General features: G+C 48.6%; 1 protein-coding gene across 6 annotated transcripts in view; it reads right to left on the reverse strand.

Annotated features, from left to right (window-relative positions):
- The window catches only part of HPS5 (HPS5 biogenesis of lysosomal organelles complex 2 subunit 2), a 379,294-nt gene that overhangs the window by 334,629 nt on the left and 25,464 nt on the right, over positions 1 to 19,201 (reverse strand). For all 6 annotated transcript variants that reach the window (XR_003941938.1, XM_030201106.1, XM_030201107.1 and 3 more), the window contains exon 5: positions 16,533 to 16,725. Coding sequence is in view for 5 of the 6 variants with exons in the window: in XM_030201106.1 (XP_030056966.1) it covers positions 16,533 to 16,725 (193 nt within the window). In the remaining variant the exon portion in view is untranslated. The remainder of the gene's footprint in view (positions 1 to 16,532; positions 16,726 to 19,201) is intronic.

Here is a 19,201-nt window from a genome sequence, read left to right on the forward strand (position 1 = left end):
ACACCCAGATCAATCTGGTTTTATATTAAATAGAAACGTTGCTGATAACATCAGACGGACATTGAATATTATTTGGGGGGCGCAAAGAAGAGGAGACTCGCTGACGCTGTTAGCAATAGACGCCGAGAAAGCGTTCGATAGAGTGGAGTGGGAATATCTATGGGAGGTAATGAGAGTAATGGGAATGGGAATACCATTTATAGAATGGATAAAAGGGCTATATGCATCACCGACTGCAAGATTAAAGATTAATGGGGGATACTCTGAAATTTTCCATATCCAGAGGGGTACACGTCAGGGATGCCCGCTATCGCCCCTATTGTTCGCGTTGTCTATTGAACCCCTGGCACAGAGAATTCGAACCATGAAGGAGGTGAGGGGAATAAAACTAGGTGGAAAGGAACATAAAATAGCGTTATTCGCTGATGACATTCTATTTTACGTGGGCCAACCGATGCACACTCTACCTGTCATAGTTAAGGAACTTGAAGTATATGGGAGACAAGCAGGATTTAAAGTAAATTACGACAAATCTGAAATAATGGGAATTACAATAACAGAGGCAGAGTGTAATTATCTGAAGGAAAGGTGCAATTTTAAAATAACGGAACTGGGTTTCCGGTATCTAGGAATAAAAATTCCCAAAGATTTACAGAATCTATATGCTTGGAATTATGAACCCCTGCTTAGTTCAGTGAGGAGGGATTTGAATAGATGGGGGTCAGGATGGCTGTCGTGGTGGGGACGAATAGCAGTAATAAAAATGAATATCCTGCCAAGACTTCTATTTTTGTTTCAGACATTACCCATCCCAGTACCGACCAGAGAGTTGACAAGATTGCAATCAGAATTAGGGAAATTTACCTGGGGGAGAAAGCCGGCCAGGTTACCCAAGAGGATAATGTGGGGAAGAGTACAGGAAGGAGGAAGAGAAATGCCAAACATGCAATGGTACTACTGGGCAGGACAAATCACACAAATAGCAGAATGGTGTAAGGTAGACTTGTCACATATAACCACATTAGAACAAGTGTTTGTCAGAGAGGGATATTTGGAGGGTCTTCTGTGGGCCTCCCTTCCTGAACAAAGTTATGGGAAACTGACTCTAAACCCGTTTATAACACATCTACTAACACTTTGGGGTACCTTAAAAAAGAAATTAAGGGGGACACAGCAGAGATCCTCATATGCGTGGATCACACAGGAGGAGGGATTCCCAGCGGGGAAAGAATCAAGGGTCTTCTCCACATGGTTTCAGAAGGGTCTGATCAGATTTCGTGACTTAATGGACGGAGGTCGCATAAGGGCATTTGAAGAACTCCAAGAGAAATATGAATTACAAGAGACAGATAAATACGCATACATGCAAGTCCAACACTTTATTATAACAGAAAAATGGATAAAACACCCACCAGTAGATCATGAGAAATTCGAAAATCTATGGGGAGAAATTGATGTGTCAGGCAGGGGAATCTCCAAGGTATATGGGCACCTTCGGGGCCAAATTTTTAGAAAACATGCTTTTATGGAAGCATGGGAAAAAGACATGGGACAGACATTAAGTGAGACCGAATGGAGGAGGGTGTGTACCGAAGTTAAGAAAACATCAGTTTGTGTGCTGATCAAAGAAAATGCATACAAGATACTAAGTAGATGGTACTATACACCAGAAAAAATTAATAAAATATACCCAGGAGCCTCTGCGGAATGCTGGAGGTGTGGGAAAGAGAAAGGTACATTCTACCATATATGGTGGGAATGTAGCCAGATACAAGAGTATTGGAAAGACATTGTGAACGAATTATCAATGGTCTTGGAGATTCCCTTTCCTCATGAACCTAAATGGTGCTTACTAGGGTGGGGAAACCACAGAGGGCAAAAATGGCAACAAAGAGTTAAACGGATAGGGCTAGCAGCAGCGAAAACGGGTATAGCACGCCATTGGAAAAGTAAATTGGGGCCCACAAAGACTGATTGGAAAGTTAAATTAAGGGAGCTCATAGAGTTGGATAAATTAACAGACAAAAGAATAGGGAGATACAATTCTGAAGCAAAAGAATGGACACAATTACAAGTACTCTTGAAAGATACGGAATAAGAAGAAGTTGATATAATATCCTGAGGATTAAAAGAAGGGGGGGGGGAGGGGGAGGTGAGGGAGGGAGAGGGAGGAGGGAGGGGAGGGAGAAAATGTATAAAATATAGAGAAGCACTGTTATATTATTATGAGAAATGGAGTGTTACGTTATGATATAACGCAGTTGTGATATTGTGTTTTCAATAAAATATATAAATTACAAAAAAAAAAAAAAAAGAAAGTTCCAGTCAGCTCCCTCAGTCTCTCTCTGGATTTGAGCCACAGCACTGTAGGCAAGGAAGGAACGGAAGTTGGAACTTGGAACACTCTGGTGCGCACATGTAAGATTTGTCTCTGATTCACTGGCAGTGTGTGCTGAGAGGTCGCCACATGCACGCGCCAGTAGGTCAGGTGACATCTGATTCTCGTGCCTGTGTCAGAGCTGAGGTCTGTGCACCAGCCTGGGAGCAAAGAGGATTAATAGTAACATAGTAAGTGACAGCAAACAGACCTGAACGGTCCATCCACTCTGCCCAATAGTCACACTCATGATCAATTCATCATTAAATCAACGAGTGTGATATTACATACTTGATTATGGTCTTTCTTTCGTGTTTCTGGAACAAAGACCACAGAAGTCTATCTGGCCCCAACCTTATGTTCCAACTGCTGGAGTTGCCATCGAAGCCCACTCCAGCCTATTCATGTTCTCATTTGTGGGACACAGACCATAAAAGTCTGTCCAGCACTGTCCTCATGTTCCAGCCACTGAAGTTGCTGCCTAAGCCCTTTCCAGCCCATCCTACACCAGATTGCCATGTATGAGACACAGACCATACAAGTCTGCCAGGTATCAGCTCTAGTTCATCACAGCCAGAGTCGCCATCTAAGTGTCACTTGACATATCCACACACATACAGCCATTTAAGGTTAGCACGCCTTTTTGAATTCCGTCATCATTTGTGACTCTACCACCTCCTTAATGGAAGACTTTCCACATTTATGCTATTAAAGCAAGGAAGAAGAGGAGGAGGAGGAGGAGGAGACAGCACTCAAATAAATTGGTATTCGGTAGATGAGAGGCTGGTGCAGGTGCAGCTTACACTTCCACGGGAAGCCCACAGAACTGGTTCCATCCCTGCGGGAACCCCGCAGGAACTGCCTCCGTCCCCACGGGAACCCCGCAGAACTGCTTCCATCCCCACGGGAACCCCGCGGGAACTGCCTCCGTCCCCGCGGGAATCCCGCGGGTTCCGCTGGATTCCCGCGGGGACGGAAGCCGTGCAGCTCTCTACTCCAGACCCAGGAAATTGAAGAAAAAAAACAGCTTGGCATGGCTGCGCTAAAAATTCAGACACTCTGCGTGCAAGTTCCTAAATGAAGCTAATGCAAAGGAACAAAAGGAGTCCGAAGCAATGCTCGGTAGACAAGGAGCCCCAAGCTAGACTCTGAGAATACGAATGAGGTTTCAGGGTGAACAAGGTCGCAGCAGCAGAGGAGCAAAGCACTCTGAAAGAAATGCACCACCTCAGAGTGCAAGGCCAGGCCCTTCTGCAACCCATCCTGCAGAAAGAACTGAATCGCTGAGGAACAGACACCCGCAACCAGCCTCAAAAAATCCTCAACACCGGAGAATACACGGTTGAAGTGGACCATGGACCACATACAAGATTGCAACAGAACAGTAACTACTGCGTCCAAAGCACTCTGTTCCTCAGAGTCGGCCTCTCAAAAAACCAGGCCATAAGACCTCTCGCTTTGGCGAAAGGGATCATCCACTCAGGAAGGGACCCAGAAGGAAGAACCTGGAGTCAAGCGGGATCGAAAACGAAAGTGTCACCGGGAGCCACACCATAACCGCATACCAAGGGCGCCGTGGTTAATCTGGAGCTACCAGTGACTGAACCCTGGGGGTGAACGATCCAAAATAAACTCGGCCGCAGAAAGGACATGGAGGAAACACTATTGAAGAACGCCTTCCGGCTAAGGAAGCAACTAAACAACCAGCCCCGCCAAATCGCCTTCTCTCCGATGACAGAAGAAAGAAGGCATCTGGGCGTCCAGCCGGGGCACCATCAGATCTACCTCTGGAGCTCTCTACTCGAGGCCAAACTGGAGAAGCACTGGTGTGGAATAACCGTTCTACCGAGACCAGAAGACGGCAGAAAACAGAACTCACCGTAGGAAAAGCCCGATAGAAACTGAACACGAGGTTCTCTGCCCACTCCATGGGGGCGACATGCCCCGATGGCCACAGTCGGACACCCATTCTGTTGAAGCAGCCACCGCCCCATCTTCTCCAATGGCACAAGCATCGCCTAACCCTGAAGTGCTAGAAGACTAGCAGCACCAAAAACAGGTCCACATGGGGGAGACTGCACAAGCACTGCCTGGCCTGCAATGTGTCCTGAAAGGCTAGAAGACCAACAGCACCAAAAGCAGGTCCAGACAGGAGATCAGCTACACTGTCCCCTGTGCCATCCACCACCCCGGAGATGGGAGGAGGAGGCAAAGGGCTCTCCAGGCCCAGAGACTCGCATCCGTGACCACGACCACCACCACCCACTGTGGAGGCGCCAAGGCATCCTTTCCACAGGGAGGAATTGCAGAGCAACCAGTTCATGTGCAGTCGTACCGAGAACAGCCATGAAGACACTGCTGGCACTCCTGGAACACAGGAGACCACCCGTCGAGAAGCAAGAGCTGTAGATATCGTCTATGAGCACCGCCCAAGGCACTACCTCCAAAGTGTCCACCACAGAGCCCAAGACATGAATACACAGCCAGGCCCGAGGACTCAGCGCCCTAAGCAGACTATGCACCCAAGTCTGAACCTAGATCCTCTAGTCCTCGGTCAAGAAAACAATCGTACCATAGCTGTCAGGAATGGGATGAGGTGGCTCATTTGAAGGGTGACCACCCAGCCCAAGGATTCTGAGAAGACCCGAGAAGATAGACTCTCGGATCTAGTCTAGAGTGAGGTGCACTCTGATGCTGTCGTTGCAGAGAATGCCGCAAAAGTCTCAAACCTAGGAAAAGGTGAATGGAGCCATAGCCATGCTGAAAGGCAAAGCCTGGAACTGAACATGAGGGCCCAGAACAGCCAGAAAAATCGCAGATGAGGGGGCCAAAGAGGAAAGAGAAGAAATGCTTCCTAAGGGAGAAGTGCAGGGAAGAATGCTAAATTGAAGTAGCTCTGAATATAGCTAGCTGTCCAATATAAAGAAAAAGTGCAACAAACAGCTAGCTAGAGATGCCACAGATACAAAGGAAGCTGGAACTGGTATGCAATAGTTTAATCTGTGTCAGAGAGCAATACTAGAAGAGAAGAGCTGCTGTGGGAAACCATCACACTAACCCTGGCACTGTAGCATAGTGTAAGCTGTCCAAGCTATGGAAAGAACTGCTTGTCAAAGCAAGAAATATGGGAGAGTGAAGTAAAATATGCCCTATATGAAAAGGAGCGGAGGGCTACAGCTTCTAATATAATGCACAAACCAGCCTTAAACCTGTGACCTTCAGGTTGAAAGCCAGCCATCTTCCAGAAAAAAAAAAAAAAAAAACTATTTGCTGAAACTATTGCACCTGGAGATAATGCCCCTATGGCAGCACTGAGGTTCCATGGAGACCAGAACACTAGCCCTAGAAAACAACAATATGTAACATTACCCACAGAAACCTGAAGCCAAAAGGCACTAAGCCTAGAAACTTACACCTGTAAAGGTGCAAAAGATGCAGGAAAAAAAAATAAAAAAAATAAGAAAACCTACAGCACCTGGTATTCCCAGGCAGTCTCCCATCCAGCCAGGCCCAACCCTGCTGAGCTTCCAAGATCAGAGATCAGGAACACTCAGGGTGGTGTGCTCATAGGCAATGCCTGTACTGCCAATATAAAAAGAGTTTCATAAAGGAAGGAGGGAAACTTTCAAGCTGTTCAAGCAACAGCCCTCAGAGAAAAAAAAAAACTGAGACAGAAAAGTCTGTAAATAAAAATACTAAATAGGCCCTTTCAGAGGCCCAACATACAAGGAGCTCTGATCCGATGCTGTTCACTATTTCCCCACACCAGGAACAGCCTTAGCCAATGCAGAAACTATAAGAAAATCTAAACTCACCACAGACAGTGATGCCTATTGCTATCCATGTACCCACTTAGGCAAACATGGCTTTCCAGCTCAGGTTGATTCTTGCTGCCTTTGTGCAGAAAGCAGTGCTTTTTTTGTAGCAAAAAAAAGGTACTGGTACTCATTATGGGTGGGGTCACCACATATGGCTCCGCCCCTAAGATAGCTACACCCATGGTTTTTGTTTTTTTTGTTACATTTGTACCCTGCGCTTTCCCACTCATGGCAGGCTCAATGCGGCTTACATGGGGCAATGGAGGGTTAAGTGACTTGCCCAGAGTCACAAGGAGCTGCCTGTGCCTGAAGTGGGAATCGAACTCAGTTCCTCAGGACCAAAGTCCACCACCCTAACCAGTAGGCCACTCCTCCACACCAGGCATCATTGAAAATATTATACCAGTATAGGAGAAAAAAAAACTTGAAATTTTTCATTATAAATAATTTCTGTAAGATGTTACAGCTCCAGTAAACCAAGTGCAAAATAAGATAGCAGATGTAAATTCTCAAATTGGACATATTCCAAACACTAAAATTAAAATAAAATGATGTTTTCTACCTTTGTTGTCTGGTGACTGTTTTTCTGATCATGTCGGTCCCAGTCGCTGATTCTGCTGCTCTCTATCTGTTCCCTCAACTCCGTTTCCAGGGCTTCGTTTCCATTTATTTCTTTACTTTCCTCCTTTCGTCTTCATTTCTTGCATAGGTAAAAGCTGGGTCCTCCACAGACTTGACTGAAGGAGGTATGGAGTGGATCCAGTTTTTGTCTATTTTCTTCATCCATGTGCAGTTTTTCTCCTCTTTTCCCTTTCCCTCATCTCCCATCAGTATGCATCTCCTTCTTATTCTTCCCTCCCCTCCATCCATATGCATTTCCTGTCCTTCCTCTCTCATCCATCCATGTCCAGCATTTCTCCTCCCATCCATGTTCATCTCACTTCCTCTCTCTTCCCTCCCCTCCATCCATGTCCAGCATTTCAACTCTCTCCCCTCCCCACCATCCATGTGCATCTCCTTCCTCTGTCTTTCCTTCCCTTGCCCCAGAGAAGCCCCCAGAGTGGCTGACGTGCATCCCGAAAAAAAAACAAGGCGCCATTGCAGGACCATCAAATTCCTTCTGGAAAACTTAGCCATCTAGAACCCATCTGCCTGAGATCGGCATAAAAACTTCCCCAATCACGAAAAGGGTTACTGAGGCCAAGCTCTCTTAAAAAGAAAGGTTCAAATTAAGGGTCCCAGAGCAGCAAACAGTTTCTGACTCAAAAGTGATTTTGGTAAAGGAAACCAAAGGCTAGAGAAAATAAAGGGAATCCCCTGTACCAGCAGTCTCTAAAGGAACACAAGGTCCTTTAGGAGAAACTGCCCCCGCCCACATCAAGGCTGAAGGGTGGGAAAAGATCAGAGCCGATATCAGGAGAAAAGAGGGTTGTGCTGGCAAAAAGGCACACGTTCCCGCCATTTTAGAGCTCGGGGAAGAGGTATTCAGTGCTTCCCTCCCCAGCATTCGAGCATGCCACCACAAAGTCCCACTGCAGAGCGTCTGCTATCGAAGCGAGAACAGCTTTCAAACGCCAGAGTCACCCACACTAAAGCATGGTACTCCCGCACCGAAGAGAGAAAGGCAGGGACGCACCAAACAGCAGGTGTCTCCGGAGGAGAAACAGAGTCCCACCGACACAGCAGCCTGCTGCCTAACCGGCACACAGACTGAAAGCACAGCATTAAGACAGGGAAACCCTGTACTGCCCAGTCCTGTCAGAAATTTTCTGTTTCTTCTGGGTTTTTGTTTGTTTGTTTTTTAACACCAAATGAAGGCAAAGGAGCTCTCTGCATATGCCCCCAAAGTCGGCACCACCAGCCAGACACCCTTAAACTCAACTGGCCCACAGGACCAGGAGTATCCCCAACAGAGCAGTCCACCACCTGCTGGAGATAGAGATGTACTGAGGTGAAGGAGATGTCTGGTATCACTGCTGGTAGATGGACAACCCACCAGTTCTTGGATTCATCTGCTGCATACGTTAAGGAAATATAGACAAAGAATTTATTATTTTTGAAAGAGAACAGTGCTCGGTTCCCACCAGGGGCCTTACCTGAAGGAACTTCTCCCAGAGAAGGGGGAGAAGGCTGAGGCACACTGCTAAGGGCAGAGGGGAGTGGGGTGGGGAGGACCCGGCACCTGGAGTGTACACACCCCAAAAGAGGCGCAGGCCAAGAGACCGAGACCAATGCAGCTGTTTCTCTCCCAAGGTGGTTTCTTTTTTGTTCCTTTTACTAAACCACTAAGCAAGATCCCTAAAGGGAACCTGTAAACCTAACTAGAACCAAGGGGCCAAAACCGGTGCACCCACCAAAAACATGGAGCAGGGTTGCACAGCACCTACCTCTGCTGGGAGAAATACTGAGCAGCTGTTCAATAATTCTCAGTCTCCCTCTGCTGGTAGGACTGCATATTACCCACTCATAGGGAATGGTCTGGAGAGAAGATGATAAGGAAACCAGGTTTGATCCCCACTGTGACTCCTTGTGACCCTGGGGCTCAGGTACAAAAAAAAAACAAAAAAAAACACACCACCACTTTAGGACTGTGGGCCCACCAGAAAGGTGGTACAAATGCTTTAGCCTGACCCATAGCCAATATAAAAGCAATATAGGTACTTATGTGCTTTTGAAGTGGCCTAGTGGTTAGGGTGGTGGACTTTGGTCCTGGGGAACTGAGTTCGATTCCCGGCACAGGCAACTCCTTTTGACTCTGGGCAAGTCACTTAACCCTCCATTGCCCACTGCATTGAGCCTGCCATGAGTGGGAAAGCACGGGATACAAATGTAACAAAAAATAAAAAATTATAAGATAGGCATTACTACTACTACTACTACTACTATTTAGCATTTCTATAGCGCTACAAGGCGTACACAGCGCTGCACAAACATAGAAGAAAGACATAGTAGATGATGGCAGAAAAAGACCTGCACGGTCCATCCAGTCTGCCCAACAAGATAACTCATATGTGCTACTTTTTGTATATACCCTACTTTGATTTGTACCTGTGCTCTTCAGGGCACAGACCGTATAAGTCTACCCAGCACTATCCCCGCCTCCCAACCACTGGCTCTGGCACAGACCGTATAAGTCTGCCCAGCTCTATCCTCGCCTCCCAACCACCAGCCCTGCCTACCAACCACCAGCTTTGGCACAGACAGTATAAGTCTTCCCAGCACTATCCCCGCCTCCCTACCACCAGCCCCGCCTCCCGATCTTGACTAAGCTCCTGAGGATCCATTCCTTCGACACAGGATTCCTTTATGCTTATCCCACGCATGTTTGAATTCCGTTACTGTTTTCATTTCCACCACCTCCCGCGGGAGGGCATTCCAAGCATCCACCACTCTCTCCGTGAAAAAATACTTCCTGACATTTTTCTTGAGTCTGCCCCCCTTCAATCTCATTTCATGTCCTCTCGTTCTACCATCTTCCCATCTCCGGAAAAGGTTCGTTTGGGGATTAATACCGTTCAAATATTTGAACGTCTGTATCATATCACCCCTGTTTCTCCTTTCCTCCAGAGTATACACGTTTAGCTCAGCAAGTCTCTCCTCATACGTCTTGTAACGCAAATCCCATACCATTCTCGTAGCTTTTCTTTGCACCGCTTCAATTCTTTTTACATCCTTAACAAGATACGGCCTCCAAAACTGAACACAATACTCCAGGTGGGGCCTCACCAACGACTTATACAGGGGCATCAAGGTAAAATTATGTATCATACCTGATCATTTTCTTTCCATTAATCATAGCTGATCAATCCATAGACTGGTGGGTTGTGTCCATCTACCAGCAGGTGGAGATAGAGAGCAAACTTTTGCCTCCCTATATGTGGTCATGTGCTGCCGGAAACTCCTCAGTATGTCGATATCAAAGCTCCATCCGCAGGACTCAGCACTTAGAGAATTACACCCACGAAGGGACACTCTGCCCAGCTCACCACCGCCGAACGGGGGAGGGGAATTAACCCAGCTCATCCCCACACAAGTGGGGGAGGGGAATCCGTCCAGCTCATCCCCGCGGAGCGGGGGAGGGACACCACACCCGCCGATGCGGGGGGATCTGGCTTATCCTGCAACCGCAACCGCGGGAGGAGCTGACTGACCCCAACACCGCTGAAGCGGGAGGGGTACAAAGCTGCCCTACAGCCGCACGAAGCGGGAGGGAGTGCCGGCAGAATTTAAATCTCAATCCAGCCCCGTAAAACGGAGGGGAGAGGAATGCAGCAGCTCACTGTAACACAAACTCGTCTCAACTCTTGAAGAATCCAAGTGAAAGAAGAACTTGAACACGAAGTCCTCCTGAAGTAACTGAAGGCTAAACTTGAACCTAAATTCAACCAGAATATAAACAGTACAGATATCTGGGAGGGGCTATGGATTGATCAGCTATGATTAATGGAAAGAAAATTATCAGGTATGATACATAATTTTACCTTCCATATCATCAAGCTGATCAATCCATAGACTGGTGGGATGTACCGAAGCAGTACTCACCCAGGGCGGGACATAGAAATCCCTGACCGCAACACTGAAGCTCCAAACCGGGCCTCCGCCCGAGCAGCCACAGTCAAGCGGTAATGCCTGGCAAAGGTATGGGCCGAAGCCCAAGTTGCCGCCTTGCAAATCTCTTCCAAGGAGACGGACCCTAAGCCGCTGCAATGGCTTCCTTGCCCATCTTGCCACTGTAGGCTTAGAAGCCTGCAGACCCTTACGAGGACCTGTAAACAGGACAAACAGATGATCTGATTTCCGGAAATCATTGGTCACTTCCAACTATCTGATGATGACTCGTCTCACATCCAGAAATTGAGAGCAGAGTATTCCTCTGGGTAGACCTCCCTACGAAAGGAAGGGAGACAGAGCTGCTGAATCACATGGAAGCGAAAAACAATCTTGGGCAGGAAGAAAGGCACTGTGCGATTAGTCACTCCTGCCTCAGTGAACTGCAGAAAAAGCTCTCGACATGAGAGTGCCTGGAGCTCGGAAACTCTTCTGGCTGAAGTGATAGCCACCAAAAAGACTGCTTTCAACGTCAGGTCTTTCAGAGATGCTCTCGACAAGGGTTCAAAAGGCGGCTTCTGCAATGCTCTTAGCACCAGGTTGAGATTCCACGCAGGCACCACTGAGTACAGAGGAGGGCGCAGGTGATTAACTCCCTTGAGAAAGCGCACCACATCTGGCTGCGAAGCCAGGGAAGCACCCTTCAGGCGGCCCCTGAAGCAAGCCAGAGCCGCTACCTGAACTTTCAGGGAACTGAGCGACAGGCCTTTGTCCAGACCTTCTTGCAGGAACGCCAACACTGAAGAAATTGGAGCAGTGAAGGGAGAAAGTGAGCCTGCTTCACACCACGCTGCAAAGATACGCCAAACCCTGGCGTAAGCAGTAGAAGTAGAGCGCTTCCCTCGCTCTCAGCATAGTGGCGATGACCTTGTCTGAGAAGCCCTTCTTTCTCAGACGCTGCCGCTCAATAGCCAGGCCGTAAGACCAAAGGGGGAGGGATCCTCCATCACCACGGGACCCTGATGTAACAGGCCCTGCTCCACTGGCAGCCGCAGAGGATCGCCGACTGAGAGCCTGATCAAGTCCGCATACCAGGGACGTCTGGGCCAATCCGGACCCACCAGGATTACCCTGCCGGGATGCTTTGCCACCCGGTTTAGCACCCTGCCCAACATGGGCCAGGGCGGGAACACATAGAGAAGCTCTTGTGTCGGCCACTGTTGGAGAAGAGCATCTACTCCCAGGGATCGAGGGTCCCGTCCTCTGCTGAAAAAGCGCGGCACTTGGCAATTGGCCGATGACGCCATCAGATCTAGGCTCGGCTGGCCCCAGCGCTTCGTGATGTCCAAGAACGCCTGAGCAGATAGCTGCCACTCTCCGGGCTCCAAGGTATGGCGACTGAGAAAGTCCGCCTTGACATTCATGACTCCGGCAATGTGGGCCGCTGAAAGCTGCTCCAGGTTCGCTTCCGCCCACTGGCATAGATTCATAGCCTCCTTGGCTAGAGGGGCGCTCTTGGTACCTCCCTGGCGGTTGACATAGGCCACAGCCGTGGCATTGTCCGACAGGACCCGTACAGGCTTCAACACCAGTACCGGGATGAACTCCAACAACACCAACCAAATGGCTCTGAGTTCCAGGAGGTTGATAGACCACTTGCCTCTGCAGGAGACCAGAGCCCCTGCGCTGTCCTTCCCAAGCAGTGGGCTCCCCAGCCCATCAAAGAGGCGTCTGTCGTGACGACAATCCACTCCGGGGTCACCAGAGGCATTCCTGCAGACAACTTGTCTGTCTGCGTCCACCAGCTCAGCGCCTTGCGCACTGCTGGGTCCAAGGGAAGGCGCACAGCATAATCCTCCGACATCGGAGTCCAGCGCAGCAGCAGAGATTGTTGTAGTGGTCTCATATGAGCCCTGGCCCAGGGCACTACTTCCATCGTGGCCGTCATAGAGCCCAACAGCTGCACGTAGTCCCAAGCCCGAATAGGAGAGGCTACTAGGAACTAGTCCACCTGAGCCTGAAGCTTGACAATCCGATTGTCTGGCAGGAACACTCTGCCCACTTGGGTGTCGAATCGAACTCCCAGATACTCCAGGGACTGAGTCGGGCGCAGCTGGCTTTACTCCCAGTTGATGATCCACCCCAGGGAGCTCAAAAGAGCAACCACCCGGTTCACAGCTTTGCCGCACTCTGCATAAGAGGGGGCTTGGATCAACCAGTCGTCCAGATAAGGATGGACTTGAACTCCTTCCTTCCTCAGGAAGGCCGCGATGACCACCATTACTTTGGAGAAGGTCCGCGGAGCAGTAGCCACCCGAACGGGAGGGCTCTGAACTGGAAGTGTCGGCCCAGTACTGCAAAACGCAGAAAGCGTTGATGAGGAGGCCAGATGGGAATATGCAAGTACGCTTCCTTGATATCCAAGGATGCCAGGAACTCTCCTGCCTTCACTGCCGCTATAACAGAGCGGAGGGTCTCCATGCGAAAGTGCCGAACTTTCAAGGCCCAATTGACCCCTTTGAGGTCGAGGATAGGCCGTACAGAACCTCCTTTCTTTGGTATCACAAAGAAAAAGGAGTAACATCCCTTGCCAAGCTGATTTTCTGGCACCGGAACGACCGCACCCAGGCGGATCAGATTGTCCAAGGTCTGCTGCACTGCCATAGCTTTGACCGGAGACTTGCAGGGAGAGAGTACAAACCCGTCTCTTAAGGGTCGGCAGAACTCTAGCTTGTAGCCGTCTCTGATGACTTCCAGCACCCAAGCGTCTGAAGTTACCCTGGTCCACTCGCCCAGAAACGAGGACAGGCGTCCTCCAATCTGCACTGGGCCATGGACTAGGACCCCGTCATTGGGTACGAGACCCTGGGGGAGGACCGGAGAGCGCACCTCCGGGACAGCGGTCTCTGCGAAAGGAATGCTGATTGGGGGAGAAGTTCCTCTTGAAGGAAGAGGGGGCAGAGGAGCCCGACTTGCCCAGGCGGTACCGACGGGCTTCCTGAAACCGTCCTCTGGAGTTACCGGGGCGAGCACTGGCCCGAGCCCTGACCTCTGGTAACCTCTTGCCCTTAGACGTGCCGAGATCGGTCACAATTTTGTCCAGCTCGACCCCAAAGAGCAGCTTGCCTTTAAAAGGCAACTTAGCCAGGCGAGACTTAGAGGCGTGGTCAGCAGAGATTGTCTGAGCCATACCTTTAGCCGAGGCTCTCAAGACATCATACAGTAAGTCTGCCAAATAAGCCAAGCCCGATTCCAGGGCCGGCCAATCAGCCCTCAAGGAAGGATCCGAGGGGGAAGCCCGCTGCACAATCGTCAGGCACGCCCTGGCCACATAGGAGCCGCAAACTGAGGCCTGCAAACTTAAGGCAGTCGCCTCGAAGGACTACCTTAAGGCCGCCTCCAATCTTCTGTCTTGGGCGTCCTTTAGGGCCGTGCCACCTTCCACCGGCAACGCCGTTTTCTTAGTCACCGCAGTGATTAAAGAATCCACGGTAGGCCGAAGAAAGGCCTCACGTTCACTTTCAGGCAAAGGATAGAGGCGGGACATAGCACTAGCCACTTTGAGGCTAGCTTCCGGGACATCCCATTGAGCCGAAATTAAGGTGTGCATGGCATCATGCACGTGGAAGGTTCTAGGCGGGCGCTTCGTCCCCAGCATAATGGCGGAGCCAACAGGGGCTGAGGGAGAGACGTCCTCTGGAGAGGAAATCTTCAAAATGCTCATGGCCTGCATTAACAGGTTGGGCAAATCCTCTGAGCGAAAGATCCGCGCTGCAGAGGGGTCATCCGCTCCATCCGAGCGGGAATCCGTCTCCTCCAAGGAATCCCCAAAGGACCGTTGGGAGAACTCAGATACGCTGCCCTCATCTACATCAGAGGAGACAGAGTCCTCTAAGCCCTGGGAATCCACCCGAGGGCATTTACTTCCGGGGGCCTCAACCCCTTTGTCGGACAAGGGAGAAGGGGCAGCATTTTGCATAAGGAAGGCCTGATGCAGCAGCAAAATAAACTCGGGGGAGAAACCCCCCAGACTGTGTATTTCAGCAGCCTGGGCCACAGCCCTAGACGCACCCTCAACCGGCGCTCGCAAGAGCGGGGGAGAAACATGCTGCGCATCCAAGATGGCGTCCGGCACGACACTCCGCGAAGGAGCCGTGCGGGAAGAACGGCGCTTAACTTTAGCCGCTTTTTTGCCGTCGCCCAAATCAAGGGCGGCCATGGCATGAACGTCTCTCAGCTCAAGGGCGGCCCAAGAAGAAGCCGTCCGAGCAGAGTGGCCGGCCAAGATGGCGGAGGCGAGCAGCGGGGGATGGGCGTTTATGGCGGGAAAAACCGCCGCACCGGAGGAAGACCCGGGACACTGACCGGCCTCCAAACTGACACCCAACAAGGGCAAATCAGACTTTAAAACCCCCGCATCCCCACTAGAAGTGCACACGCGGTCCGGGGAGCGATTCTTCGTGCCCTCGCCCTCCGACGCCATAGGCCACGTGGAGATCGATCGGGGAACCCCCTGCCCGCTATAAAAAGGTAAAAATTACCTGCTTTCCGCTCCGAGCTGTAACGACCTGGTGTCCCAGTGAGTAGCTGCAATGAACGTTTAAATAAACGTCGAAATAAACGCCTTTAAGGACGTTCAAAAATTTTTTTTTTTTTTTTTAACGGAGCCAGTGGGAGGGGGGAGAAAAGGAGGGACCTGGCACCACCAGGTTTGCACTTGCACAAAAGAGCCCTCAACCCCAGGCACTCAACAAAACCTAAAAATTAGGCTTGGAGGCCTAGCCAGAGCTGCTGCTGTGTGTGACCACCACCTGCTGAGATAGAGAACATACTGAGGAGTTTCCGGCAGCACATGACCACATATAGGGAGGCAAAAGTTTGCTCTCTATCTCCACCTGCTGGTAGATGGACACAACCCACCAGTCTATGGATTGATCAGCTTGATGATATGGAACACCCCCTTTCTTCTGCTGGTCACACCTCTCTCAAAAATCAAGATTGGTATGCATATGTAGTGTCGTATCATACCTTATGCTACAAGTTTACCTTATTGGATGGAGTGTACAGGTCTTAACATATAGTAGATGACAACAGGTAATGTTACTATGTAATTCACATCTGTGATAATTTTGGGGCAACTCCACCCCTGCTCTATCCAAATTACATCCCCAGGAACACCTATGCATGGCACATGTCTGTCACACAATTGTATAAAAGACGTTTTCCATGTGTAAGACATGATTTACATGTAGAACACGCTTTATAAAATTATCCCCAAGCAGCACAGCACACACTTACCTCCCCTCTTCAGGGAAGCCTTTTCACATATAAAATTAACCCCAAAATGATGCTCAAAAAAAGAAAAAAAGTTTTACTTTGCTGCCAAAGAAAGTAGCCTGAACGAAACATTAAAAAAAAGATGGACATTATACAAAAAAAAAAAAAAAAAAAAAATTTAGAGCCCGATTTTATAATGGGGCATGTAAGTGAGAAATCCAAAAAGCTTGATATTTCTAAAAAGGCAACACAGGAGCCCAACTACATTTATAAGACAGGCTCCCAGATCCAGTCCCAGTAACACAAATTCAAACCTGCTCTGAAGAACTCCGCCTCACTCGCCTAAACTATGCATCAAGAATGATCAAATGCAGATGCACAATTTCCATGAACATACTTCTTACATACATATATGGTTGTGCAATTAAGTCCTTTTCTGTGTGTAAGCAGACTTTCTGGAAAGAAAAAGCTTTATGAAAACAATCTCTTCAGGTTGTTTTAAGATGTTTTACCTTTCCATGTTTGGAGGAGTTAACCTTGATAGCTGACACTTTTCCTAGATGGTCTCCCACAAAGATCCGAAGTGCTGCTGTATCCCAGCAAAGGGCTGTGACCTTCCTGCCTTTGTGGTCGGAAGACAGATAAACACGTTCAGGCTTCCCACGCCGCTCCTGATTCAGCTCCCAGACCACCACAAATCCCTGGCTAACAGAACCAGTGGGTCAGTAATGAGACTTGCATTGGATGTTCAGGAGGCAGGAAACAGAAAAAGTGTATTTTATTTATTTCAATATTTATCCCATCCTCTCAACTACCCACAGGGTGGGTTACAAAACATACACAGTAAATAAAATGTAATAATAAACATAAAACCAACATAACAGACCTTCTATAACAAAAAGCAAATAAAACTGATAAAAAGTTTATCACTGAAACCAATTCATTAAAACTTTGCAGCAATCTCTGGAAGTCTAATTACATCAATTTGGGTCCAACTCAAAAAACACAAACTGGGGGGGGGGGGGAGGAACACTTCAGGCCAGCACTAGAAAGGGGAAGGCTATATGATTCCTAATACCTCTAAAAACTTTTACGCCCCCTTCAGACTGCTAACACTGCCCCATTTTCTGTTCCCTCCCCTTCTGATTGATCCATGATCCATCTCTCCCTTTCAAATCTCCCTTCTTGCCCGGGCACAGACAGTAAATTTTAAAACAGTAATAAGCAGTCTTTATACTTGGACAGAGACCAGAGGGACTTAAGGGGGATGAGTGGCTTCTCGTGAGGTGTATTCTACAGGCTGCAAGAGTGAATTTGGCACAGAGTTGGAAGTCACCCCTGGTTCCATCGTTGGTGCGATGGATAACGAAGGTGCGCTATCTATGTGAAATGGAGAGGCTGACAGCAATCAAACGGAAGACTTTGCCTAGATGGGAATGGATATGGATGTCTTTTCTGAGTGCGTAGGTGAGATAAGTGTAAATGGTTTGACTGTCGTGAGGGAGCATTAGAGGCTGGGATAAAGTGGGAGGGGTGGATTGAGAGGGGGGACTTCAAGGGAGAGGGGTCCTTTGGAGTTAGGAGAATTATTTGGTTTAAAAAACTGAAAAATATTGAAGGTCAATTGGGAGTTCTTATTACTATGATACAGATTGTACTCCATTTTTTCCATTGTTGGTGAGTGTTCAATATGCTTGATATAACAGTGGATGTTTAGGTCAACATGGTACTGTAATGTGTTGATTATATTCTGCACTGTGTCAACAAAGTTTAATAAAGATTTCTATAAATTAAAAAACAAACAGTAATAAGCCCTGCAGAGCATGCCACTGAAAGCTGTGCTGTCCTGTCCCCTCCGGAATGCTTATCCTGTTGGGGTGGGACAGCAGAGGAGTGCTTAGGCTCTGCATTTCTTGAAACTCTTCTTAAATTTGCTGATGCTGTGCGATGAGAATATATATTTCCCCGCACAGGGCAATGAGGGCAGCCATGCGGGATGATGACAATTGCGCCAAGTGTGCACACTCCCCAGCAGATCTTGGACACGTGTTTTGGAAGTGCCCATGTGGAGTTCTGGAGGCGGGTGTGCAGGCATGTGTCAGCTCTCTGGGGACTGACCTGGACACCCCAAGCCATGCAATTGTTTGACCAATTCAAACTTTCTGCAGCAGGGGTGGTAGGGATTAAGCCCTTTTTGAAGCGAGCAGTGCTAATGGGGAAAAAGGTAATCTTAAAACAATGGATAGAGGCTGATCTGCCAACTTTCTCATACTGGCAGTCCAGGATGATTCATCTATGTGCACTTGAGCTTAGGGGTGTGGGAGATCTTGCCTCGACCAAAGGAGATGCCTATTGCCGGAGATGGGCGCCGTTCTGGGACTCTTTGACCCCTGTAGCACGTAGTATGATTTTAAACTCTTGGTGACCAATGGGGGGGGGGGGGGGGGGGGTAGAGAGGCTGTGGGTTGGAGGGGGTTTATGCGGGTGGTTGGCTAATATGTGACTTATTTTCCTGGGCTGTTTGTAGGTTTACAGTTTAAATGAATTTCCTTATATTATTTGATCCTCAGGGCCTTGGGGATTGTATCGCTACGGAGCCTGACCGGGCATTTTACAGTCTTTTGTGCATTTGGTTGTATTTGGCCCATTAGTAGGGCCGAGCTCTCGTCAACTACCGGGCCCAGATGTCATCTATTGTATTGCATTAGATGGTATACTTTTTATGTTATAACCGAAGATGTTTTAATGATGTCAGGTAATCTACAGTATACTTGTCGTGGGTGATCTAATGGTCTGTAGGGAGCTATAAGAAACAAAGCTTCCGGCAGCATACTTGGAACTTACTGTATGGTTATTATTGCGTTTAATGGCTTCAAGGATGTTTATTGTTAAATATTTTTGGAAAACTTCAATAAACAGATTTAAACAAAAATTTACTGATGCTGTACCAATGGGGATAAAGAGAAATATGGAATGGAGGAAGTGCTGAGAAAAGGGTGAGGAGAGGTGGGCAGCAGAAGTGAAAGAGGAAGAGGGTGATGTAGAAGAGAAGAGGAATGGGTGGAGGAGGCGATAAAGAAAGAGGTAAAAGATGAGGGAATTATGAAGAGGTAGGGGCAACGGGTGTGTGCGAGAGAGTAAGAGAATGGAGAAAACACAAGAAATGGAACCTGTAACATAA

This window comes from Microcaecilia unicolor, chromosome 4 (assembly GCF_901765095.1).
Source record: "Microcaecilia unicolor chromosome 4, aMicUni1.1, whole genome shotgun sequence".
Taxonomy (NCBI): Eukaryota; Metazoa; Chordata; class Amphibia; order Gymnophiona; family Siphonopidae; genus Microcaecilia; species Microcaecilia unicolor.